The sequence below is a fragment of the Theropithecus gelada genome, chromosome 3, assembly GCF_003255815.1.
Source record: "Theropithecus gelada isolate Dixy chromosome 3, Tgel_1.0, whole genome shotgun sequence".
Taxonomy (NCBI): domain Eukaryota; kingdom Metazoa; phylum Chordata; class Mammalia; order Primates; family Cercopithecidae; genus Theropithecus; species Theropithecus gelada.
This window is the reverse complement of record NC_037670.1, coordinates 72,515,073-72,542,911: the sequence shown is the minus strand read 5'-3', so window position 1 is coordinate 72,542,911 and position 27,839 is coordinate 72,515,073. Positions and strand designations below refer to the sequence as shown.

General features: G+C 34.9%; 1 protein-coding gene across 1 annotated transcript in view; it reads left to right on the top strand.

Moving 5' to 3' along the window:
• The window catches only part of SUGCT (succinyl-CoA:glutarate-CoA transferase), a 736,947-nt gene that overhangs the window by 344,845 nt on the left and 364,263 nt on the right, over positions 1 to 27,839 (top strand). Inside the window, 1 exon segment of the mRNA XM_025381064.1 lies at positions 18,613 to 18,715. Coding sequence (XP_025236849.1) covers positions 18,613 to 18,715 — 103 coding nt within the window.

The window sequence follows — 27,839 nt, the reverse complement described above, 5'->3', positions numbered from 1 at the left end:
TGCATGGAAGGCAGCAAATGAGAAAATGGGTAAATGTAAAGTAGTAAATTTTTATGCTTCATTTGAAAATTTCTTTATTTTAATAAGTTTAAATTAAATTCAGTGGGGACATATTAAAAATAGGGTTTCAAAACAGAAAAATCAAAGAGAAGTTGTAGGCTTGTATATTCTGGCATGTTGCTTTCCATTACCATATACTTGAATTTAGATTATGTTTGATAATATTGCTTAGAGTCTGAATGTGCAGTTGAAGTGGCTTTAGCTTCATTATTAATCTTTCCAGTATGTCAATAGAGAACAAATAGATTTTAGGGCAAGAAATCTGACAATGGCATCCCCAACAAATTATTTTTGGGCTTTTTTTTCCCCCTTTAGGAGAGAGGTTCCTGCTGTGTTGCCCAGGTTGGTGGGCAGAGGTTGCAATCATAGCTCAATACAGCTTCAAACTCTTGGGCTCAAGGGATCTTCCTGCCCAAGCCTACTGAGTAATTGGGACTACAGGCATTACAGGCATATGCCACCATGCCTGGCTGATTTCTTACAATTTTTTTTCTGAAGACAGGGTCTTGCTTTGTTGCCTAGCCTTGTCTCGAACTCCTGGCCTCAAGTGATCCTCCCTCCTCAGCCCCCCAAAGCACTGGAATTATGGGCATGAGCCACCATGTCTGGCCTCCTAATTTCTATCTAGTACTTACTACCATGTGCCAGGCACAAAAATAAGACTTTAATTTACATCACATCTATTTTACTTAACCTTCATGAAACTTGTGCGAGATAGGAATCATCATTATGTGCTTTTTATTGATGATGAAACTAAGGCTTAAAGACTTAAAATACTGTATGATCATGATGGAGACAAATGCTGGCTCACCTATTTAAAGATGTATTGCTGGTTTTTTTTAAAGATGTATTTAACAAATATTTTATATACTTAAGGTGTGCAGTGTGATGATTTGATGTACATATGCATTTTGAAGTAATCACCACAATCAAGCTAATTTACACATTTTTCACTGCAGCTGGTTAACACTGTTTTTGTGTGTGTAGTAACTGAAGATCTAAGCTTTTGGCAAATTTCAAGTACAGAATAAAGTATCGTTAACTGCAGTCACATTGTTTACTACATCTCCAGAACGTATTTGTCCTCATAACGGAAACTTTGTATAGTATATAAATATACTATATAATGTCAAATAAAATCTATTCAATATATATGGAGTTCCACATATATATGAGGTCATATAGTATTTGTCTTTCTGTGTCTAGCTTATTTAACTTTATATATTGTCCTCTGGGTTCATCTGTGTTTCAGCAAATGTCAGAATTTCTTTATTTTTTATGACTGAATGATAGTCCACTGTGTGTGTGTATGCGTACATATATACTCACATACACATGTATGAATGTCCACCTTATTTTCTTTATCTGTTTATCCACTGATGGACAGTTGCTTAGGTTGTTTTCATATCTTGGATTTTGTTAAGCATGCTGAAATGAACATGGGAGTGAAGATATCTCTCTGAGGTGCTGGTTCATATATTTTGGGTATATAGTCATGTACCACATAACAACGTTTCAATCAATGACAGTCTGAATGTAGCATAGCGGTCCCATAAAAGCATAAGAATGAATTTTTATTGTTTCTTTTCTTTGTTTGGATATGTTTAGACATACAGTATTCATACAATAACATGCTGTACCGGTTTGTAGCCTAGCAGCAATAGACTATAGCTTATAACCTAGGTGTGTGGTAGGCTGTTCCATCTAGGTTTGTGTAAGTACACTCTATGTACTTGTTCTTATATGAAGAATTACTTAGCAGTGCATTTCTGTGTTAAGTGATGTATGACTGTATACCTAGAATTGAGGTGGCTGAATGACAAAGTAGTTCTATTTCTAATTTTTGAGCAGCTTCCCTGTTTATCAAAATGGCTGTGCCAATTTACATTTCCACCAACAGTGAGAAGAATTCCCTTTTCTCTATGTCCCTACCACCCTTGTTATTTTTTTCTGATAGCAGTCATTATAAGAGATTTGAGGTGATAGCTCCCTGTGAGTATGATTAATATTTCCCTGGTAATAGCGAAGTTGAACACCTTTTTATATATCTGTTAGTCATTTGTATGTCTTCTTTTATGAAATGCCAATTCAAGTCATTTGCTTATTTTCACATTGGGTTATTTATTTATATTTGCTATGGAGATGTATTAGTTCCTTATATATTTTGGAAGACTATCCCTTAAATATATGGTTTGTAAATATTTTCTCTCATTCTGTACATCATCTTTTCACTCAATTGATCATTTTCTTTGTTGTACAGAGACTTTTTAGTTTGATATAATCTCATTTGTCTATTTTTGCTTTTGTTGTCAGGCTTTTATGGCCATAATCTAAAAAATTGTTTCCCAGGCCAATATTAAGAAATTTCCCCCCATTTTTTTTCTATTAGTTATATGGTTTTATTTGTTATGTTTTAATCTTTAATCCATTGTGAGTTGATTTTTGTGTACAGTGTCAGATACAGGTCAGATTTCTTTCTTCTGCTTGTGGATATATAGTTTTCTCACCACCATTTATTGAAGAGATTGTCTCTTCCCTATTCTATGTTCATGGCATCCCTGTGATGATCATTTCACTGTAGATGCATGGATTTATTTCTGGACTCTCTATTCTGTTCCATTGATTTGTTTTGATTATTGTAGTTTTGTGATCTATTTTGAAATTGGGAAGTGAGATGCCTCCAGTTTTGCTTTTCCTGCTCAAGTTTGCTTTGGCTATAGTCTTTCATAGTTCCATATAAGCACAGTAAAGAATGCTGTTGACGTTTTGATAGGGTTTATATCGCAGATTACTTTGGATAAAATACACATTTTAGTGATATTAGTTCTTCTAATCCATGAACATAGGGTGTATTTCTGTGTCTTCTTTAATATTCTACATTAATGTTTTCTAATTTTTAGTGTACAAGTCTTTTAATTTCCTGGTTGATTTTTTCCCCCAATTGTTTAATTTTATTTTTTGTTACTACTGTTCGTATAACCGAGTAATCTATTGGAGAATAAGCTTCAGACCACAAAAGTGCCTGAAGAGATAGCGATCTATAGATTGGTGGTGTGTTTACTTGATACGCACATACATACACCCAGAGACACACACTCAAGAATGGCTAAATAAGAGTCAAAGAGTAAGAACAGAATATGCAGTGAGCACATGCTTTATGTAGACACATAGATATAATATGACCATTAAATATGAGGGCAACATAATCAACATTTTTTAAAAAATCAAGTCTGGTGCTGTGGCCCATGCCTGTAATCCCAGCACTTTGGAAGGTTGAGGTGGGAGGATTGCTTGAAGCCAGGAAGGAGTTTGAGACTAGCCTAGGCAACATGACAAAACCCTGTCTTTACAAAAAATAGAAAAATTAACTAGGCATGATGGCGTGCACCTGTAGTCCCACCTGTTTGAGAGGCTGAGCTCTGAGGGTCACTTGACCCCAGGTGTTTCAGGCTGCAGTGAGCTATGATTGCACAATTGCACTGCAGCCTAGGTGACAGAGTGAGACCCTGCCTCAAGAAAAAAAATATATAATGTTTTCTATATGTGGTAGGATAAAGATATTTATTATGTAATTATTATGTATATGATGTAGAATAAAGCAAATGAGAAATTGTGAGATACTCTAATTTTATTGTTACCTGTGTCCTTGAGAGCCGGAAGTATTCTAGAAGTTCTGCACATTAAAAACCACCATCAATAAAAACTTAAGGTAAATACAAAGTTGTTCTAACATACTTAATATAAAAATCATCTACACATTTGTAAGAAAAAATAATAACCCAATAGAAAATTGTCAAAAAGATATAACCAGGCATTTTGTAAAATAAGATGTGTAAATAACTGTAAGCATTAGTAATCAGTGAGATGCCCCCTTTTTCCCTATCACACTGAAAAGAAAATCAGATCAATGATAAAAATGAAAATACCAAATTTTGTTGAGAGAAACTGCATATATAATGTATTTGACACTTACTCTTCTCATTGAGACCTTCTTAAGTTACCCTGTTAAAAAGTTCAACTCTTCCCAAAGGGCTTTATTTTTCTCCTTGATTTTTTCCATTGCAATGCTACAAATAATACAGATTTTATTCATTTATCTCTCCTTTTGGCCATCTTGGAGATGAGGATTTTTGTCTATTTTGTTCACTGCTGTAACCCTACACGATGCCTTGCATTTAGTAGGAACTCAATAAAACTTATTCAATGAATAAATAAAATGTTTTAAAATTATACACATTTAAAAGATTTCTCTTTCCGAGAATGGATCGTAGTGAAATAAGATCATGTATAGAGCTTTATCTGCAGTGATGTTTATTGAAGAAGTACTCAGAAATTTTAGGAAAATAAAACATAAATATCACAGGTTAGCTCAAGTAACTTACAATATACCCTTATAATTAATATTCTTCAGCCATAGTAGGTAACTATTTCTAGACCAGAACATATGACTGCTAAGTTTAAAATGGTTACAAAACATAATGATCACTTCTTAATTTTATAAATATACATTTGTTACAGAATCATGGTATGGAGAAAAGAATAAAAAGTAAACATTCACATTTATAGAAAAAAGCTAAAATTATGCATAAACCAAAATTATTTCTATGTGGTAAGGTTATAGTTGATTTTATTTCTTCTTTTGTCTCTGTTGATATTTACATTTTTTTTCTTTAATCATTTGGTATTACTTTACCAGTAGTTCTTCACAAGGAGATCCTAATTAAAAAGACCTATTTTTTAGTATAAGCAGTCTCTGGTGTGAGGTGTGACCAGACCTCGGTAATATGGGTAACTTTCCTATGTCACGTTTCCATTGACATAGCTTAGGTTGTGTGGACGGTCATAGTAATTCTCGTCAGGCCAAACCATTGTAAAATATGATCCACATTTTATTCAAAATCTGTACAAAAAACAGTTTACGTCTGAACTGTGAATGATAATTAGTATCGACAAGAATTGTTAATGTGTTCGTAATAACTGTGAATCTTAATACATTAACCTATATAACTGTTGTCTTTACGAGCAAGTTGTATGTAATGTACTGAGCCATCTTGAGATTGAAAGCAGTGCTTAGATTCCTTGTTGGACTCTTACTCCATCTTTTGTGTGGCCTGCAAATTGACATGCAGACAATGGAGAGCTCATAAATGCTGGGGGGAGAAAAGATAACTTTAACCATAATTTATCAGTAATATGTAGAGATAATTCCTAAGAGGAAATAAGATCTGAGGAAATTACAGGAAATATTAAATCTGTGATTCTGTTTACGGTAGAAATGCCGACCAACAAATTCCAGCTGTTTCTCTGTGGGTTACAGAAGTGTCACAGGCCTGTTTATAGTTACTGAACTGTAGACTTGAGACTGGATCTTATGGAGCCTTGTTGGTTTGATTTGGATTTACTCAGATTTGTCCAAAGGGACATTTCCTATAGGTAATGCATGTATGGAATGCACCCTGTACCAAGATTTTGTTTCTAAAAACTTCTCTAGTGTCTTCCCCTTTCCTGGCAACAGTGTGCCTCCCCACAAATGTTAGTGTAGTTTTGTTTATTTAACACTTATATAGTACTTACTCGTACCGTGCACTGTTCTGAACACTTTCAAAGTGTTAATTCATGTAACTTACCGTAATAAGTTTATGAGGCAGGTACTATTTTTTAAACTAACACAAAAGTAAAAACCTTGAAGGACAAGAATAATAATTTGTGGAATTAAAATAGCTTCTATATGAAAAAGGTAATTAAAAGAGAATCTATAGTCGAGGAGAAGAAATTTGAAATTTGTGTAACTGATAAAGGATTTGTTTCTAGACTAGTACAAAATTTCCTGTAAGTCCATAAGAAAAACAGTTTCACCGAAAAAAAAAAAAAAAAAAAAAAGCAAGACAACCCTCAACATCTGATGACCTTTAGTCCCATGAAAAGATACTTAATATCTCCAATTGTGGGAACTATAAATAACCATGAGCTATACTATTCTCCCTCTATCAGACAATAACAAAAGTTGGTGAGAATATGGAGCACGGTGTAAGTAGTGAATGGCATCAATTATTTTAAAGTGCAATTGGGCAAAATCTAATATAGCTGAAAATGTGTCTTGTTTCTGACTGAGAGGCTCTGCTTCTTTCTCTGTCTACTCTTAGGAAATCACTGATAAGTAAATGATATTTACTGTTACTATGCACTGTGCTAAGCAATTTACAACCATTATAATTTCCTTAGAACAAATGAGAAAATTGGAGCTCAGAGAAGTTAAGCAACTTGCCCCATGGTCACAAAACTAGATTATGGTTAAATGTCAGGCTTATGTTCTCAATGAATTTTATTTATTGATTTACTGATTATTTTCCATACAAAGCAGCAGTGTGTAGTGAGATGGGCTATGGGCCTGGAATGTAAAGACCTGAATGTGAGTATCTTAGTCCTTCAATTTTTCATATTCCAAATAGGAAGCATTTATCTTTTCTCATAGCATTCTTGAAAGAATCAGTTCATAAAATCGTTGCCAATATTATGAGGCATTTTGGAACTATTGGGTGGATCAGTGGTTAGTCGGGAAGAAGTCAGGAATGGGTAGAGCCTAGGCAATACTTCCAGTGCTCCCAAGTGGCCTTGGGGGCAGACAGTAGCTCAATTGCCAGTGGCCTAAGGATGTTCCTATATGTTAGAGTTTGTTTGCATTTTTGTTAATATCTAGTGAGTCTACCCTACTGAATAAACCTAGAGAAATACCAGTTCAAGATCTCATCCTCAGCTAAGAGATTTGAGCCTTCAGGTCCAGACATTGCCCTATCTACCTCTCTAAGCCTCAGTTTCATCAATCATGAAGATCATAAAACTCATGTCATAGGAGGACTAGAAATAGTATTTCTTGTGGTGCCTGGTACATAAAAAGCTTCAGTTAATGTAGCACTAAGATGCTGTATTTTATATACCTACTCCCTTTTTAAGCCCTCTATGGGACTGGTCTTTAGCAACACATCACTCACAGAGCTTTGTGTGGTCTACTCTCATGAACTTCACCACCAGAAGTCAAGCAGTAGAAAGTGGTGATTAACACATGAGCATTGGACCCAAGATAGAATTTCTGCTTGGTGCATAATGTTTACATGAATTTAAAAGGTTACTTATACTTTCTAAACCTTGATTTGCTTATCTTTAAAGTGAATGTAATGATGGTATTCATACTTACCCCATAGGATGTTGGAAGAATTAAATGAAATAATGTGTACTAGTAAAATGTGCTTAGCACAGAACCTTGCACCTACTAAATGCTTAATAAATGGTTCATTTGAAAAAATGTTAATCTTAATTAGTGAAGATTTTTATGAAGATCCTATTGATAATCGAGCTTGTTACTTTAACCCAAATCTATTCAAAGCTCATGTGTATTGTAGCACACTTCCTATGTTTGTTTGAAGACTTCCGGTAACCTGACTGCCTGTGAGTTTCCTATTACTAGTAATATTTTAAATATGCATTAGACAATTACTTTGAAGGAATGTAGAAAACAATGGAATTTTATATTTTTATTTTTTTCAAATATATGTCTCTGTCTATATATCTAGATATATAGGTATATATATCTATATACATTTTTATTTTTATTAATTTTTTTTTTTTTGAGACACGGTCTTGTTCTTTCACCCAGGCTGGAATGCAGTGGCATGATCATGGCTCATTGCAGCCTCAACCTCCGAGGCTCAAGTGATGCTCTCACTTCAGCCTCCCAAGTAGCTGGACCAGCAGGCACTCACCACCATGCCTACCTAATTTTTTTGCCGGGCTAGCCTCAAACTCCTAAGCTCAAGGGATCCTCCTGCCTTGGCCTCCCAAAGTGCCAGAATTACAGGCATGAGCCACTGTGCCTGGTCTCATGTATACCTAATTTGTGGAGGGTTTTTTAAATCATGAAGGGATTTTGAGTTTTGTCAAATTTTGTCAAATGCTTTTTCTGCATCAAGTGAAATGATTATTCTGTTAGTGTGATATATCAGGTTTATTGACATACATAGGTTGAACCATCTTTGTATCCCTGGGATGATCGTTTTAGTATACTGTTGAACTCCATTTGCTAGTATTTTGTTGAGGACTTTTGCATCTATGGTCATCAGGGATATTGGCCTGTAATTTTCTTTTACTGTTGTGTTTTTGTCTGGTTTTGGTATCAGAGTAATGCTGACCTTGTAAAATGAGTTTGAAAATATTCTTTCCTCTTCAGTTTTTGGAAGAGTTTGAGAATAATTAGTGTTTGCTCTTTAACTGTTTCATAGAATTCAGCTGTAAAACCATCAGGTCCTGGGCTCTTCTTTGATGGGAAACTTTTTTTACTGATATTGTTTCATTATAATTCAATTGTGGTAGGTTGAGTATATTTAGGAATGTATCTGTTTCTTCTAGGTTATCCAATATGCTGGCACATGATTGTTCACAATAATCTCTCACGATCATTTGTATTTTGTGATATCAGTTGTAATGTCTTTTTAAATGTTTTTGGATTATATTTATTTGAGTCTTCTTCTTTAAAAAACTTCTACCCCTCAATGATTTGTTGAGTTTATCTTTTCAAAAATCAATTCTTTGTTTTGTTCCTTTTTAAATTTTTTTTTTGTAGTTCCTATTCATTTATTTCTGCTCTGCTCCGATTTTTAATATTTCCATTGATTTATAATTTTGGGGTTTGTCCGTTTTTGCCTTCTTAGTTCCATGAAGTGTATTATTAGATTGTTTATTGTTAATCTTTTTACTTTTTGATGTAGACACTTACTGCTATAAAGTTCCCTCTTAATACTGCTTTTGCTGTGTTTCATAGGTTTTGGTATGTTGTGTATCCATTTATATTCATATCAAGAAATTTTATAATTTTTCTTTTATTTTCTTCCTTCTTTTTTTTTTTTTTTTTGTTTCAGTAGAGATGAGGTCTTACACTGTTGCCCAGGCTAGAATGCAGTGGTATAATCATAGCTTACTATAACCTCAAACTCCTGGGCTAAAGCTATCCTCTTGCCCCAGCCTCCTTGTACTATAAGCAAATTCTACAAATTCTACCACACCTGTCTAACTTTTTTTTTTTTTTTTCCTGTAGAAATAGGGTCTCACTATGTTTCCCAGACTGGTCTTAACTCTTGACCTCAAGTGGTTCTTCTACCTTGGCCTCCCAAAGTGCTGCTTTTAAAGAGTGAGCCACTATACCCAGCCCTAAAATTTTTCTTTTACTTTCTTCATTACCTGATTTATTGTTCAGGAGCATGTTATTTTATTTCCATTTGTGCATTTTCTGAAGTTCCTGCTATTACTGATATCTATTTTTATACTATTTTGATCAGAAAAGATAGTTCATATGATTTCAATATATATATATTTTTTGACACAGAGTTTCACTGCTGTTGCCCAGGCTGGAGTGCAATGTCATGATCTCGGCTCTCTGCAATCTCCACCACCCGGGTTCAAGTGATTCTTCTACCTCAGCCTTCCAGGTAGCTGGGATTACAGGCATATGCCACCATACCCAGCTATTTTTTTTAATTTATTTTCTTTTTTAGTAGAGAAGGGGTTTCACCATGTTGGCCAGGCTGGTCTTGAACTCCTGACCGCATGTGATCCACCTGCCTCAGCCTCCCAAAGTGCTGGGATTACAGGTGTGAGCCACCATGCCTGGCTCAATCTTAAATTTTTTGAGACTTGTTTTGTAGGCTAATGTATGATCCGTCCTAGAGAATATTTTACTTGTAGTAGAGAAGAATGTGTTGGATGGAATGTTCTACATTATATATATTTCCATTTGGCCTAGATCATTATTAAGTCTAATGTTTCCTTTTTGATTTTCTGTCTAGATGATATGTTTATTTTTTTTTAATGGCATATTAAAGTCTTTTACTACTATTGTATTGCTGTTAATCTCTCCTTTTAGAACTATTCATATTTACTTTATATATTTAGGTGTTCTGATTTGGGTACATATGTATTTATGATTGTCATGTGCTCTTGCTGAAGTGACTCCATTATTATTATATAATGTCTTTCTCTAGTGTCTTTACAATTTTTGCATTAAAGCCTTTTTTTTTTCTGAGCCTAGAAGCTCTTGCTTTCTTTTGGTTTTCAGTTGAGTGCAATATATTTTTCCATTCCTTCACTTTCAGTCTATGGGTATCCTTAAAGATGAAGGGAGTCTCTTGTAGTCAGCATACTACAAGAGAAAGAAAAGCAAAGCAACTGGTTTTTCTTTTTTAAAATTTTTATTTATTTATTTATTTTTCATTCATTCAACTACTCTGCTCTTTTTTATTTTGGAAGAATTTAATGCAACAAATTCAGTGTACTTATAGATAGGTAGGGAGTTAATACTGCCATTTCATTCATTGTTTTGTAGTTGTTTTGGAAATACTTTTTCTTTTCTTTCTCTCTTGCTGTCTGCCTTTGTGGTTAATTGATTTTCTTTTCTAGTAGTATGTTTTAATTTCTTGTTTTCTACTTTATGTGTATTTTTTGTTTGTGAGTACCATGAAGTTTACAAGAACTTATGATTTTTGTAATAGTTATAGCACATAACAATAGTTATAGCACATTATTTTAATTAATAACAATTTTTGATTGCAACAACAAAAAACTCTACATTTTCACTTCACTCCCTCTTCTCCACATGTTGAATTTTTGATGTCACAACATTCATCACATTACATTGCATATTTTTAAACAAACTATTATAGTTGTTATTGTTTTTAATAGTTTTATCTTTTAACCTTCATTCTAAAGATATAAGTAATTTACACACCATCATTACCATATGAGTATATTCTGAATTTGATTGTGTACTTACTTTTATCAGTGAGTTTTATACTTTCAGATTTTTTGTATTGCTCACTCATGTCCTTTTTGTTCAGCTCAAAGAACGGTCTTTAGCATTTCTGGTAAGGCAGGATGGATTTCCTTAGCTTTTACGTGTCTAGAAAAGTCTTTATTTCTCCTTTATTTCTGAAGGATAACATGCTGAGTACAGTATTCCTGGTTGACAGTTATTTTCCTTCAATGTGTTAAATATATCATCTCACTCTCTTCTGACCTATAAATGTTTCGTTGAGAAATCTTCTGCCAGATGTATTGAAACTTGCTTATATGTTAATTGCTTCTTTTCTCTTGTTGCTTTCAGTATCCTCTTTATGGTTTTGATATTTGGCAGTTTGATTATAATATATATCTGGTTAGCCTGATTTTGATGAAATCTGTTTGGAGGTCTTTGATTTTTCTATACACAAATATTTATATCTTTCTCCAGGCTTGGGAGGTTTCTTGCTGTTATTTCTTTAAATGTGGTTGTACCCCTTTACCTTTCTCCACTCTCTTGAATGCCAATAACTGCTCTTTTAATGTGGTCTCATACATCCATTAAGCATTCTTCATTTTTTTTTCTTTTTTATCCACTGCCCATATATTTTCAAATAATTTGACTTTGAATTCACAGATGTTTCTTCTACTTGATTAATTCTGCTTTTAATGTTCTCTATTGCAGTTTTTTTGGGGGGGAGTGTTCACATCATTTTCAGCTCCAGGATTTGGGTTTTTTAAAAAATATTTTAATTTCTCTGTTATGTTTCTCTGATATTTGTTTCTGTATATTTTCTTTAAGTTCACTGAGCTTCCTTAAAACTGCTATTTTGGGCCAGACGTGGTGGCTCATGCCTGTAATCCCAGCACTTTGGGAGGCTGAGGCAGGAGGATCACTTGAGGTCAAGAAGTAGAGACCATCCTGGCCAATATGGTGAAATCCCGTCTATACTAAAAATACAAAAATTACCTGCGTGTGGTGGTGCACTCCTGTAGTCCCAGCTACTCAGGAGGCTGAGGCAAGAAAATCACTTGAACCCAGGAGGTCGAGGCTGCAGTGAGCCAAGATCACAGCACTACACTCCAGCCTGGTGAGAGAGCGAGACTCCGTCTCAAAAAAAACCAAACAAAAAAACCAAACAAAAAACAAACAAACAAACAAACAAACAAAACACACACACACACACACGCAAACTGCTATTTTGAATACTTTGTCATTTTTATCTCTTCTAGATCAGTCCCCAACACATTATTTTGTCCATTTGGTAATGCCATGTTTCCTTGATTGTTTTTGATCCTTGTGGTTGTGTTGTGATGCCTGTGAATTGAAGGAGATATTTGTTACAGTCCTCACCATCTGGTTATGTCTAGTAATGTTACTCAACAGTAAGCCTGTCCAGAAATCCTGAGCAGACCCTCTGTAGTGGTCCCAAAGCCTATAATCACTATAGCTACTGCAGCACTAGAAGGAGCTCTAAGCCCAGGACAACCATGGCCAGTGCTAACCAGGCTTGAGTTCCTTGACTTATACCGTTGGTACAGAAGCTGTCTGGAATCAATATGGGGAAGACTCAATGAGAGCAACGGCTTTGTTTGGAAGCTGGTCATGGGTTCAAGCCTGGGAGACCTGTGGTCTGTGTTTCCTGCAGCATAATGTTGTTGGCCAGTTTCTCTTGTGTGGTACCTTCATTGGCCAGAATGTAGAGCAACCACCAAGGTTTGTATATTTGTTGCTATAAGCCCCAACCCTGTGCTTTGTTTCTCACTGAGCCTAGGTGGTCTAGCCCTACTGGTACTCCCAAAATTTTTCATGAGTTCTTGGAATGGTGGTGAACCTGAATGTCTGCTTTGAGCTCCACTTTTCCCACTGCAGAAATTGTGAATGTAGGGCAGTTTGCTCTCTGTGGTACTGTTTGGCTGGGGAGAGAAGTGACATGGTCAGAGAATTGTTCTTCTTACCATTTTATTATAGTTTTTCTCAGTTTTGTGGTGCAATGGGGTGTCTCAGCCTCCCAAGTCCTTGAATATTCAGACTGGTCCTTTTGCCTGATGATAGTTACTGGTTGGATTTCTTTGTGGAGGAGTTAAGCTATAGAATGCCTATTCCTTCATCTTGCTGCTGTCAGTCTAAAAGAATGGGTTTTTAAGGTCATTTGAATTCCTGAGATCTTATGACTCTGGAAAGTATAGGAAGTCCCTAAATTGAAACATGATGTTTGAAGCATTTATATGTTAGTCAGTTTTGAAATGTGATTTTTTTTCCCTAAGACATACTGCAAGATTTTCTGCAAGACATACAGAATTTAGGGACTAGTCTTAAAGAAAATTTAAGAGGAGATGCTGTGCTCTTCCATTTTAATCTAAGGGTCTCAAATTGTCTTCCTTCTCTCAATGTCTGGGTCTGATTAAACATAGTCTTTACAAGGTTTTAGGAGACAATTATGTACCACATTAATTCAAATTAATGTGACTGAGAGTCTCTTATTCTTTCCAAATCATCATATATTCAGTCATTCAGCAAATATTGAGTACCAATTATCTTCTACTTACTGTGTAAATAGCAGTCAAGAAACAGTCTGTTTTAGTGTGAGAGAAGATAGTGGTACTGGGGAAGGAGACAGTCAAACAGACTTGAGATACACCTAACATCGGTGACTTTTTGGAAGGAGGAATATTGGAGGCAGTATGTTTTTAACCAGATATTGCTATAGTCTGGGTGTGCGGAATCAAGGGCCAGGACTGTGATAGTTACAGTGTGAATGGAGGAGTAGTTGATTCTATAAGGCAATTGTATCTAAGTTATAAGAAATGAATGAAAAGGAAGGCGTTCCAGGTTTAGCCAAGGGTGTGAGTTCTGGCAAGTGAGGAATCCTAAGTTTATGAAGAAAATGGAAATCATAAAATCTTCCATGGTCATGATATCATGGGGATGCTAATGCATCTGAGTGGAATTATCCTATGGTATATAGAAAAAGGGAACTAGGGAAAGAAAGGTCTGGGCTGGTAATATGGATTTAGGTGTCATCTGCATAGAGATGACAAGATGGCTTAGGTAAGTAAAAGGGAACGAAGAATATTGCACAAATGTCCAATAGAATAAAGCACAAATGTCCAAAGAATAAAAGCACAAATGTCCAAAGATGTTTTAGAGAACCAAGGGAGGGCCGGATGTGGTAGCTCATGCCTGTAATCCCAGCACTTTGGGAGGCCGAGGCAGGAGGATCACTTGAGGTCAGGAGTTTGAGACCAGCCTGGCAAACATGGTGAAACCCCATCTCTACTAAAAATACAAAAATTAGCCAGGTGTAGTGGCAGGCACCTGTAATCCCAGCTATTTGGGAGGCTGAGGCTGGAGAATTGCTTGAACCTGGGAGGCCGAGGTTGCAGTGATTTGAGATTGCACCACTGAACTCCAGCCTGGGTGATAGAGCGAAACTCTGTCTCAAAAAAAAAAAAAAAAAAAAAAATCTAGGAAACCAAGGGAGAATGGTGTCACAAGACCTCCAGGTAGAATAGTTAACATCATCAAATACTGCATAGGGATGTAGTATGACAACCATGAAAAGAATATTGGATTTTACAAATGATAGCTGGAGACCTTTAGAGACTGGGTAAGAAAAGGCATTCATGACCAAACCAGATTTCAGAGGCTGGGGATTGATGGTGAATTGAAAACAGACAAATAAGAGTAATTAAAAGGATTGGAAATTTCTAGAAAACAATCTTTTTTTTCAAATGGGAACTTGTTTGTTATTGATAATAATATGGAAGATACTACTGATCGGCAGATTTGGGATGCATCAGAGGCAAAGCGTATGTTGCCTCCTGTCAAGTTTCTCATCTACATCAGCCGTACATCTCTAGTCTCATCTACATCAGTCCATTGTCTGCATTAGTGCAGTCTTTGGTCAGTCCCCTGCCTAAAGGCCTCTCTGAGTTCCTTGTTGCGAGAAGAAATCCAATATTCTTAGCATAGCAGACAAGTTGCTTTGCATTTTGGTTCTAAACTCTCTGTCACATTTCATCTTCTGCCACTTGGGGCACAGGAGATTTCAGATTCTTTCCAAGTTAGATCTTTGTACATATTGCTCTCTCTACCTGGAAGAGCCTCTCTCCCATCTTTCACATGACTAATTCTAACTTGTCTTTCAATACTCGGCTCAAATATCGCCTTGTTTTTGAACCCTTTCCCGCATCCATGGTTCCAGTGCAAGTCTCCCTCTTTGTTGAAGAAACAACCATAAGTTGTTTCTTCGTATCTTCGTTTCAGCATCCTGCATTGTAATTCCTCTCTTTTCATAGCTGTGTTCTCCATTAGACTATATGAACTCTTAACACAGGGACTGTCTTTTTTATTGCAATCTCCATGGCAGAGGCAAAACAAACTCTTGCTAAAAGCATCGGGAATGAATGTGTATTAATGTAATAATATATACTGAGGTATATAAGATAGAAGTGAAGAAGCATATTATTAGTGCAAAAAATGAACAGTTTCACCTCTGCTCCTTCATTTTTTAGCTGTGACCATATATAATGAATAAAATATGTGAAGCTATGCATTCCGAATGTATTCTGCTACAGTCATTATGTGTTAGAACGTGGTTTTGGAGTTAAGCAATCTCAGCTTTAAACATGACATCTGACTCTAAGACTCTAAAACCTGTATGAATTTGAGCAAGTCAATTTCTCTGAACCTGAGTTTCCTATTGGTCAAATGAGAATAATACCGTATAGCGTGGCTGTGAAAATAAAATTGACAAAATATAGATTAAACTATTTAATAACCAGCATTTAGTTGTCACTAATGTCACAATTATTTCCAACTCTCACCTTCATGGCTGAGATCTCTTATTAGTTTCTTTCTGGTCTTGTATTTGTCTCATTTGTAACTTTAATTCATTTTATAAAGAGAAGAATGTTTCATTTCTTAAGTGGAATTTTGATGTTAGGAAGTTTAACATCAGCTGTGCTTCACCTATCTAAATGATGCCATTTGATTCATAATACTCATTCCCAACATTAAGTGAATTTACAAAAATCTAGAATGAAATATATGTATTGATTTAGTAAGTTGCCAATTACATTTGAATTGTTCATGAGTCTCCAAATAATTTTCCAGTGAAGGCCCTAACTTCACTTGCTAAGCTGGATCTGAGGACACCCTTTTTGTCTTATCTTCTGGAATCTATTGCCCTCAGTGATTTATATCAGCTTTTAAAATTTTTTTAGCAGAATTTTTGTGGTTAATAAAAACATGTGCTTACAGCTTTTTGCATAAAGGATTCCACATCCGATTTAGATCAAGAGATAGATTTTTAGAAAAAAATGATGGATATGTCCTCTGAGAGCAGTGGAATGCAACGATGTTCTGTCTTTCTCTGATTGAGTTCATGGCATTTCAGAACCCTTCCACACCCACACCCACGCAAAGACACAAACAGTGGTCACAACTGCAGCTCCCGCAGTCTCGTTTCCAGAGTGCATCCGTTATTTTCCATAACATGAAATAAATCCCTCTTTTTTGCCCAGTGGTGAAAAGCTTATATAAATACTAAAACTTCAACTATTCCCCTGAGTTTTCTGTTGGCTAACCTGCAGCCATGGATTGTTTGGATATTGACATGCATTTGCTGTGTAGATCTTTCAGGCCACTTTGGTGAGTCCAGTGGTGATAAATTCTGTTGTCTTGAAAATTTATCAGGCTAACTGTTTTAATGCTCCATCTTTGAAAACTTAAGTAATTGACGCCCTCATCGAAAAGGCTCCAGGTTCAAAGTATCTCTTGTTCTTTCAGCATATATCATTCTGATGATATATATCTATATATATTTTAGGAAGCCTTGGCCAGGAGTTGACTGTAACAGTCATTGGAAAGAAAGTAAGAATGTGAAGAATTGATGAGCCAAACATTTAACCTTGCATTGTTATTCCTATGAAAGATTTTTTAAAACTATATTCAGAAGTGAAGTATTTTATTGTGTACTAAATAGGGGTAGTTAACATTACTGGGCTGAAATTAAAATGTATAATAAAAAATCCTTATCCATAGAATTGGAGAGAAAATGGAAGGCATATATTTAAAAACAAAATCAATACTTGGTGTATAGTGGGTAATCAGTAAATGAATGTGTGGATAGGATTGATTAACTTCCTAGTGAAATGTAATACTACCTTTATAAAAAATATTTATTATATCCTTAAATAAAAACTTACATGATTGAACATCATTGTTCATATAGTAGCCTTATTTTGGAACATATATTTATTCCATTTTTTCTTTTTAATTCTTGTTTTTCGTTTCTTCTCTTACGTAGCAATCAATTAAGTGTCCTTCAGTATTGAAACTATTCTTTTTTTTTTTTTTTTTTTTTTTGAGATGGAGTTTCGCTCTTGTTGCCCAGTCCTGGAGTGCGATTGGTGCGACCTCGCTCACTGCAATGTCTGCCTCCCGGGTTCAAGGGATTCTCCTGTTTCAGCGTCCCAAGTAGCTGGGATTACAGGCACCGGCCACCATGCCTGGCTAAATTTTTGTATTTTTAGTAGAGACAGGGTTTTACCATTTTGGTCAGGCTGGTCTGGATCTCCTGACCTCAGGTGGTCCACCCGCCTTTGCCTCCCAAAGTGCTGAGATTACAGGCGTGAGCCGCCATGCCTGGCTGAAGCTATTCCTATATATATGTATTTTTTTTTTAATGGTGAAAGAAGTAAATTTATCTAATACAGTTTCCTCTGGAGTCTGCAGATTTGAAGTTAATTTTAGCTATGTACAGGAGAACCGAAGGGAAGTCCATGAATATTCTACTATTGTTTCACTAGCCCTTCCATATTAGTAAAACATTTTAGTCTACGTTGGCTAATATTTTTAAAATGTCTCTTTGGTTACCTAGATTATTAATTAGAACAGGTTTGACATTTTAATAATCAATAATTCTGAAAGTCTTCATTCATTAGAAACTAATTGTGTTGGGGTGTCCCTATAGATCCAAGATTTTATTTCTGTGTTCACTGTTTTTACAGAGAAGAAATATCAAACAATAAATCTCATAAATGTGTTAGCTTCCCTTCCTTAAGACCTATTAGGGAAAATAAAGAAAATCCATATGCTTTTCTGTCTGTGAAGTCCAATTTTAAATTATAGTAGAAATAAAACAGACAAAGGATTTGGATAAATTTGAGTTTTGTTGGCTGAACTGAAATATCACTCTTTGCATGTCTTCAGTTGTGCTGGTTAGTAAATCACAGTGTAAAGGTTGTTTGTAGGCCAATGGTTGTGACCATTAATTTTTGCATACTTTTCCCAAAGCTTTCTTAAAACAGTTACATTAGTATTTTTTTTTTGTTTTGAAGAATAATATGTCAGTGCCTATCCTAACCTGATTTCCACTATCTGAGACCTAAAAGACATATTGCCCAATGACTTCACGCTCAAAGTACAATGATATTATTATTATTAAATTCACAAATTGCTCAGAAAATTCATAGCAATAGAAATAGGAAGAATTACATTTGTAAATGATAGATTTTTAAACACTAGCACCTGGGTGGCTGCTCTTATCCATACAGGGCCAGTCAAGTCATTTCACACAGACAGCCTTCTCTCAAATGAGGTGTAAAGAAAGACTAGGAAACATATTTTTGTCACTATTGCTTGCTTTGAAGGAGGGCCACATGATAGAAGAGGCTGTGTTATGTTCCTTCCTATGTAAAAATATTTATCCTTGTTTGTCTTAGGTTTGAAGAAGAACTGACCAGCAAGTGGTTACATCTTTTTGAAGGCAGTGGAGTCCCGTATGGCCCAATCAACAACATGAAGAATGTATTTGCAGAACCTCAGGTTTGTTTTTGAAGTTTAACAACACAAGCATTTGCCTCTCTTTTCTGTCCAGATTGACTTATATCAAGGTACCTTTGCCATTGATTTCAAGCTTAAGTCACACAATGTGATTTTTCACCATTATATTAAAATTGTTTGTGGGTCTGAGATAAAAAGAACCAGAACTTAGAAGTGGCTGTCCATAAGCATACTTATGTCTGTGTTAGATTTAATATACTGTATTTCTTCATTAGCCACTACATGAAGTTTCTGTGGCCAGGGTATTTAATTTTCCTGAAAAACGGAAATATACACAATTGAGATATCGGGGTCGGGTACTCAGAGACTATTCTTTGTAGGAAGAAATATGAGAACTTTCATAGTTACAGTCTACCTCTGATCATATGATTATCTTAAAATGTACAGAGCAAGTCATATTTAATTCTGCAAATGAGAGGACTTTATTTGCTTTGATGAATATGTGTTATTTGTGAGGCATAAATTTTACACAGATAGATATTTATGCTCTACATTGCTTATCAGGCTCCTTTTTGGGGTCCAGGAACAGGGTCACCTGAAAATATATTTACTTTATAACGTTGTTCAAGTGATTATTTTTAGATGATGTGAAAATAATGTTTTGATTTTATTACTTCAATCAGAATAACTATACGCAGTTTACCGTTTCTCAGATTCATCCGTTAATCCCCAAAAGTAGAGGAACTCCATTTTAAAGCTTTCATTGTGATTATTCAACTGTCTTGTCAGTTTCCAACATTCAAAACTATGGGGTATATTTTCCTGGGTTCTTTCTATTTATATAGTAGCGGGTTTTTCTTAGAAATAAATTACTGAACATAGAATACACCTTTTGAGGGAGGAGACCTTTGTTGGAAAACCTTTGGTGCCTTTTATCTTACATGAATATCTGCTTAAAAGAAAATTGAAATATTTTAAATTTAATGGTTACTACATTTACTGGAGAAAAAAAGTGAACAAATTCAGGAATTCTGCTTGTGCTATTTTTCTGCCAAGATTGTGAGTATGGCAACGCTTTGTTCATGTTAAAACATTGGTCAATAATGGCCAATAAGTATCTGAGATAAAGGGGCCCATTTGGTGTGTACTCTGTGAATTCATCTGAAGGGGACCCCACACCATCAGTGGGTGAATGCCTGGTGATTCTTTACAAGGAGGTAGCATTGTGCACACTCTGAATGTAGTAGACCAGGGGACTGTTTTTCTCACTTCGTAACTTTGAGCGAGGCCAAGCCATCATTTGAAGCTGTCATGTATTGAGGTGTGTGTAGAACTTCATGTTTACCTCAGTTTGAGGGTACATTCCTCTGGAGATATTTCCTAAGAGTTTCTCCATCATCGTTTCTATTGCTCCATCTGTGTTTTATCAGAGATGAAGACACCAAAGCAAAGAATTATTTTAAATAATTACATTTTAAAAAAATATATTAAGTATATTCTAACACTACCTATTTTTTTAGGCTTTGATAAACAAAGATTTATAATCCCACCCACTATCTTAAAATAATTCACTTTATTGGCTAGTTCAAAGTGAATATAGGATAATTAGAATTTTTATACCTAATTTTCTCTTGTGGTTCAATGTAAGTACTTTAATCTTTGCATGTCAATTCTTTTGGAACTACAAAAATTTGTTATTGGTCTATGGCATATTTTCAGTCATTAGCCTACTTTCCAAAATGGAGAACATTTATATTCCTAAGTCAACATACTAGCTTTTCATACTATTACAAATGTCTCTACTGCCCTTTGCATACATTTGTGTAAAACAGATTATTTTTGAAAACCCTCAAAATGACATCTAACTGTGATGACTTAGTTCATTCATTTATTCAACACACTTATGATATATCCAGTGCTTGTGACTTAGCAGAAATTCAGTACACAATGTGTACCTGCTATTTAAGTCCATTTTGAATGTATTTATCAGAAAGGTACTAGTTAATGAGTTGGTTAACTCTGGAATGTGCAAGTTTTCCAAATAATCAAGTTGCTCCTCTGCAGTCCCCCCTCCCCTTTTTAAAATCCTCCCCACCATAACTATCATCTTGTGTACTCCTGAGTGAGGCTGACAAGCTGTATCTTCAGGGCTGGTTGGAAAACCCTTGGTGATCTGAGGGAACTCAGTGTAACGTAATGGTTAAGACCATGGAGTCAAAATTGGTGGGCAGTTTATTATAAACTTCTAGACTTTAGTTTTCTTAAGTGTAAAATGGTGAAATGGCATCTGAGATACTGTTTATGAAGGGAACAGCACAGAGATTGTGAGATGGTAAACAGCCAATGCCTAGTAGTAGCTGTGGTTATGATGGTGCCCTTTAAGGTTATATTCTTGTTTAACTTCTTTTACTTGTGTTTGTATAGTGGATAGAGGAAAATCCAGTGTAGCTTTGGGGATGGGGATCATTAAGTTAAGCTTGCACTCTGCTATCCTTTTATAAAAATATATCTGCAAACCCTATGCCAAGAAGACAACTTCCCTTCCTCATTTCTGATGATTGAAAATCCTTTTATTTTTCATTTTCCGTAAAAGTTTTTTCTAAGTATGATTTCCGTTTAAGGTATCCTCCCTTGTTTTGCCTCTGATGAGCTGTAGAGTTTCTTGGCCCTGGGTGCATGGAAACGGCCACTTCTGTTCAGATGTGGGAACACACCGCTGGCGCATGTGGCCCACTCTCTGTGTGCGCTGTGCCAGCACAGCTGCTAGTTCAACTGAAAATTGCTTTGGGTGAAGTACAAGGCCTGGAACATGGCGTAGGAATGGAGACTTTGATAAAGTGAAAAGGGGTATGTCTAACAACCACAACAAAAGCCAGGATTGGGAGACTCAAGTAACGGCAGAAAAATTTGAGTGCCTACTTCTTAAGTAGACCATTAACAGCATTTCATCTGTGGTTTGAACTTGGAGACAACAAAAATGTACTTGATGGTAGAAACTATTTCTAGCCTAACAATTTCATCATAGTCTCATGGATTGAGGTAACTTGATTTTTCGATTCAACCAAAACAGCAGATGATTTTTTTTTCTTGGATAAATGAGAGATTGTCTACCTTTTATCCTCCGATTATATGTGACAGACCTTTGCACAGTTAAAGTGATCCTACAGGCATCCACTGTTAAGTCAATCAAGAATACTGCAGGCTGGGTGTAGGGGGATTGGTCTGCATTTACTGAAAGTTCTGAGGAGTTGTTATTCAGAACCCTTAGAGTGGGAGTTTTATTGTCTTTCTCTCTCAATGACAAATTATCTGTGGAAAGTTCTGTGCGTTATAGATGTATAATATAGATTATCTGCATATAGATTTTAATAGGCAGTCATTTTTCCAAGTGCTTTCTTAAAATATCTTCTTTTAATCAAGCCAAGATTGTGCAGTACATTAAAGGAATTCTTAAAAAGTTTCAAAAACTTACTAGATGACCTCAGTATGGTCCTATTTAACATACCCTCGGGAACATGTGCATGAAATACATTGTGGTTTGAGGGTTTCCAACCCAAACAAACTTAAAAGAAAATGCAGCTTTTAATAGAAACTATTCAAATTCCTGCAAACATAGGTATATATCTTACCACTGAGAGGGATTAAAAGCATCACTGTCTACACTGAGAATCAAAAGGGAATGTGCCATTCTGCTTTTAGGCTTTGCTTAAGACTGTGTATTTGGTGATTCTAGCATATCACCATCTTTGATTAAACTGCTCAATTAAAAACTATGGTGATTGAAGCCTCTGATTAGTGTTTTTCTTTGTCATTGATGCCATGACCTGAGGGTAGGGAAGAGAGGGCAAAGAGTGTCACAAAACTGGTGTTATTTAATAGAGTCTTCACATTTGTACCACACAAGTTGAATGTATCAGGTGTAAGACATCACCCTGAAGCATCACTTCTGAGAACTATTGGGAGGAAAATATCAGAACTATTGAAATATCACAGCTGGCCCTGATTTTAACTAGTGCCAAACACCTGCAGGCTCTAAAAGGATACCAAAACAAAACCCCACCCCGTGGCAGCAAGCCATTCCTTAACAACCCTTTCTTAACTTTGCATCACCATCAAAATTAATTTAACATTTTTCTCCAGAAACCTTATTCTTCCTGTCCCAGAAGGCCATTACAACCCCTTTAGCAAATCTTTCATATGGGATGAATATGTCATAGAAACAGAGTGAAGTCTTGAAATATTTGATGGCTGAAAATTATCTGTTTTCATTTCGTTATTTGTATAAGCTTTTGCAACTGGAGGGTTTATTAATCTCTAGACTAGCTCATATTATCTGAGTGACTTTGTTTTAGCACATTTTGGCAAAATATCTGAGCATCTTATTTTTTAAAAAAGGCCAATAGTCATATAGTAAACATCAGAAGCACCCCCAAAATACAGAGTTATTTTTCAAGACCTTTCTACCACACAGACGTGCATGTGCGCGCACGCACACACACACATCCACACTCACTTCTGATGCATTTTAAAGATCACCTTTCAAATGACATTAGTTAATATTTCTTTAAATGCAGTTTCATAGCCCTCAGAGGGTTGTACAAGTCAAGCAAAATTATATTCTTGTTTCTAATACTTATGGGAAATACATATATACAGTGGTCTTTGCAACTGGAAAAATGTTGATAAAGATCTGATGTAAAATAGTAGGTCTGGAAATAATTCCTAGCAGGCAAGGAGATAAAAACATAAATTTTATGTGTGTCTCCGAATATACATAACACATTTAACTGATGTACAAATTTAGATACACCATACTTGTGTGTTTGTTTTATCATCCCTGTAATATTTTAAATATTTGAAGAAATAATGTATTTCTGATGTAGGTGATTAAATGAAATAAACATGGAGAGTTTAAGCTCCCAGTTTTATATTAATATATAAAGTATAAGGCAATTGTGTACAGTTTTATCTTGTTGATTTGAGAAAATTATCCTATTGCAAAAAACTTCCAGTGTTATTATTTAAGAGGAAATGTTAAAATGTCGAGTAAGAATCAAAGACTTAGTACAACATTACTGGCATTTTATGTTCTTTTTCTTCTACATACCTATGAAATTTGGACACTTTTTTATGGACATAATGTCTTTAAGCTATAACACACAGAGGCAAAAGAGATCATAATCATTTTTTCATTCACTCATCCCTTCCTTCATTCAGTAAATCATCGTTGACATCTGCTATGTGTATGGTCTTGTGTTTGGTATTTGGCAAGGAGTGGTATGATGGTAGAAAGTGAATCAAGAGGACAAAGCTGTCAAAATTTCAAGGACTTTGCAGTTTAGGTTAAAGTAGAAAGTGTTCAGTGTCACAGAAGAGTTACACATAAATGCTCTGAGCATTTCTAATAGCAAGAAATAACAGGCATAAAACTTGGGGTTTTCTTGTTTAATGATGTAACAAAGGTTTAAAATCTGACAAAAATTTTTAAAACATCTTAAGCATATTTGCCCCAGAACTCTTTATCCTTTCAAATGCCTTTTGTAATTAGTTTATTCTATTATTAATAAATTTCTCCTCAATGACTAAGAAGATGATAATGGAGGGTTTCAGCTTTTGCTATTGAGTAATTTTGAAATTATTTGTGACCTTGATACATAAAATATATTTTGATGTCTTATAACGTTATTCTTTCTCTGCTCGCTCTCTTTCTCTCGCATGTCCTATAGTTTATTCATCAAGCTCCACATATGTACTTCATATTTTCTGAACACTTTTATAATATTTCAGAGTGGAAATATATAGTACAATAATTGACTTTTACTAAACTTTGAACTTGCAAGCCAAAGACATAATTGTTTTAAAGTGTAAAAAATTAAAATCAAGAAAACTGAATTAACACTATTTGGGGGCATTTTGCAACCCAGAATAAAGAGTAATTAGTACCAGCTAATTTTTGAAAACAGTTTAGCATAGTGCTGTACAATAAAAATATAACGCAAACCATATTTATAATTGAAATTGTGTAGTGGGCAAATTTTTAAAATAAAATAGCAAAATTAATTTAATATTAATAGCAAAATGTATAATTTTAATTACATATTTTATTTAACTTAAAATATTCAAAATATTAATGCAATTAAAATTAAAGTACAACATTAATGAAACATTTTAAATATTGTGCTAAGTCTTTGAAATCTGTTGTGCATTTTATGCTTATAGCACTTATTGCAGACTAGTCTAATTTCAAGTACTCAGTAGCCACATGTGGCTAGTGGCTGCAGTGTTGGCAGGATCAAACTAGCCAATTATAAAAATATGTGGGAGTTTGTTCTTCACTTTATTCTCCAGCTTTGCTCACTTTTTAGTTATTTTAATTTTCATTTGTTAGCCTCCAACTAAACTTAACATATAATTTTAGACTTAATATCATCATAGTATTTGCTTTGAAGGCATAATAATTTCATCTTTTAAAAGTCCTATATGGAGTACGTAATTAGCATGCATTCTACTACCCATTTCTTTTTGGCAACCTCCTGCATTTGTATTGGAAGGAAAAGCTTTTACTCAAACAAATGATTCCTATAGTAACAAAATGAAAACATGTAATAAGTTAGCAACTATCTTTTCTCATACAAATAATGTCAGATTTTAAGGCTTTCAGGCTTGGTTTTTTTGAGGGAGTTGAAAAGAAAAATCCAAGGCCTAGATACAGAAAACTGTTAATATTAACCTTGATTCAGAGACATAAAAGGTTTGAATATATGCGGAGACATAGTCATTCATGGCTGCAAACACCGAATATTGTTAAGGTATCAGTTATTCCCAGATTACTTATTGCTTTAATATAATTGCAAGCAAAGTCCTGGTAGAATATTTTTCTGAATTTTTTTAGCAAGTGGTTTTTCAAGTCTACCTGAAAAAAACATGTGGACAAGAATAGCAAATATTTTGTATGTTTAAACATAAGTAATGAGAAGGAAGCAAGCATTATCATACATAATTAAATATATTCCAAAACCACAATAATGGGGCTAGCAGAAAATAAAGAAATAGATCAATGAAACGTAAAGAAAAACTTTAAAACATGCATAGAGATTTGGTATATGATAAAAATAGCATGACAAATAAGAGGAGATAGGGAGACATTTTCTGTTTGAAGTAAAGGAAATTAACTGTTACTTTTCTCTTAAAATTATATCTATGCTTTCTGCCCAGATAACAGAGGTTTCAGAGTTTACTGTAGACTAATTTTAATTGAAAGAAAGTATTCATGAAAATCAGTTAGATTTTAAGAAAAGGAAAGGTTTTCTAAGCATCAATGCAGTAGAAGATGTCAGAAAGAAAAGAAATTGATAAATTTGGTTAGTAAAAGTGAAAACCTGTAAAGCACATATCGTTATGATAAAAATACAAAGTTTAGTTACAGAGCAATATAAAGTTATTGCAATGAATATGACCAAATGCTGTTTTAACCTAAATATCTTAAGAGCTCTTAGAAACAATAGAAAACACTAAAATTTCCAAGAGAATATGGGCAAAAGACATAAGATACCACTTTGTACAAACTCAGAAAATCCAAAGAGTCAATAAACATATAAAATGAAGGTTAACTTTGCTAACCATAAATAGAAAGATACGTTGGTCAAAGAGTACAAACTTTCAAAGATAAAACCTTTCATTTATAAAGGTACTTATAACATGAGTAAGTTCTGGAGACTTAAAGTACAGTATAGTGACTGTAGTTAAGGAAAATGTATTTTCTACTTCAAATTTGTTGGGAGAATAGATCTTCTTTTTTTTAAACAACAACAACAACAACAACAACAACAACAACAACAACAACAACAAGGTTTTGCTGTGTCTCCCAGGCTGTAGTGCATGGATAATTTTGTTTATTTTTTATTTTTTGTAGAAATGAGATCTCACTATGGTGCCCAGGCTAGTTTCAGCCTCTGGCCTCTGCCTGTACTCCTGCCTCAGCCTTCCAAAGTGCTGGGCTTATGTACCTGGCCAAGAATTTTTTTTTTTTTCTTTCAACAGTGCCTTGGTTTGTTGCCCTGGCTAGAGTGCACTGACACAATCTCGGCTCACTGCAACCTCTGCCTCCCACGCTCAGGCAACTCTCATGCCTCAGCCTCCCCAGTAGCTGGGATTAGAAGGGCACACCACCACACCCACTAATTTTTGTATTTTTAGCAGAGACGGGGATTCGCCATGTTGGCCAGGCTGGTCTCGAACTCCTGGCCTCAAGTGATCCACGCACCTTAGCCTCCCAGAGTGCTGGGGTAACAGGCATGAGCCACCATGCCCGGCCTAGATCCAGTTGTCTCAGTACCATTGTTGAAAAGACTTTTTTTCTAGTGAATTTTCATGTCAATTAACCTTGCTCAAAAGTAATTCACCATTAATATAAACAGATTATTTTTTCTTGATTATTTAGGAATGTCTTGTTTAGTATCCACTCTTTTGTATTTCCCAAACTTTCTAATGCTAATTTCTAATATCACTTGTGTTTGAAAACATACTTCGTGTGATTTCAGCTCTTTTATATTGAGTCCTGTTATGTCCTAGCATATAATCCATTTTGTAGAATATTTCATGCATTTTTGGAAGAATGTGTATTCTGTTGGAATATTTTATAGATGTCTATTAGGTCCCTTTGTCTGTCTTATCAGTATGAAGGTCTCTCTAATTCTAGTAACATTTTTGTTTTAATATCTATTTTCTGATATTAGTGTAGCCACTCTATTCTCTTTCATGGTGATTGATTATATTATACATCCTTTTATTTTCAGCCTGTTTGTGACTTTGATTCTGAATTATGTCTCATGCAGATGGTAGATAGATGGATCCTGTTTTTTTATTTAATTCAATGTGAAAATATCTACCTTTTGATTAGGTTATTAAAGCTATTCATAATGTTTTGATTGATAGGATGGATTTACATCTGCCATTTTGCTTTCTGTTTTCTATGTGTCTTATGTCTTTTTTACCCCTCTGCTCCCACTTTATTGCCTTCTTTTGTACTAAGCGGGTATTTTCTAGCGTACCATTTTAATCCCCTTAAGAATTTTTAAAGTATATTTTTGAGTTATTTTCTTTTTTTTTTTTTTTTTTTTTTTTTTTTTTTTTTGGGGGCTTCTCTCTCCCCCCCGCCTGGGGGGGG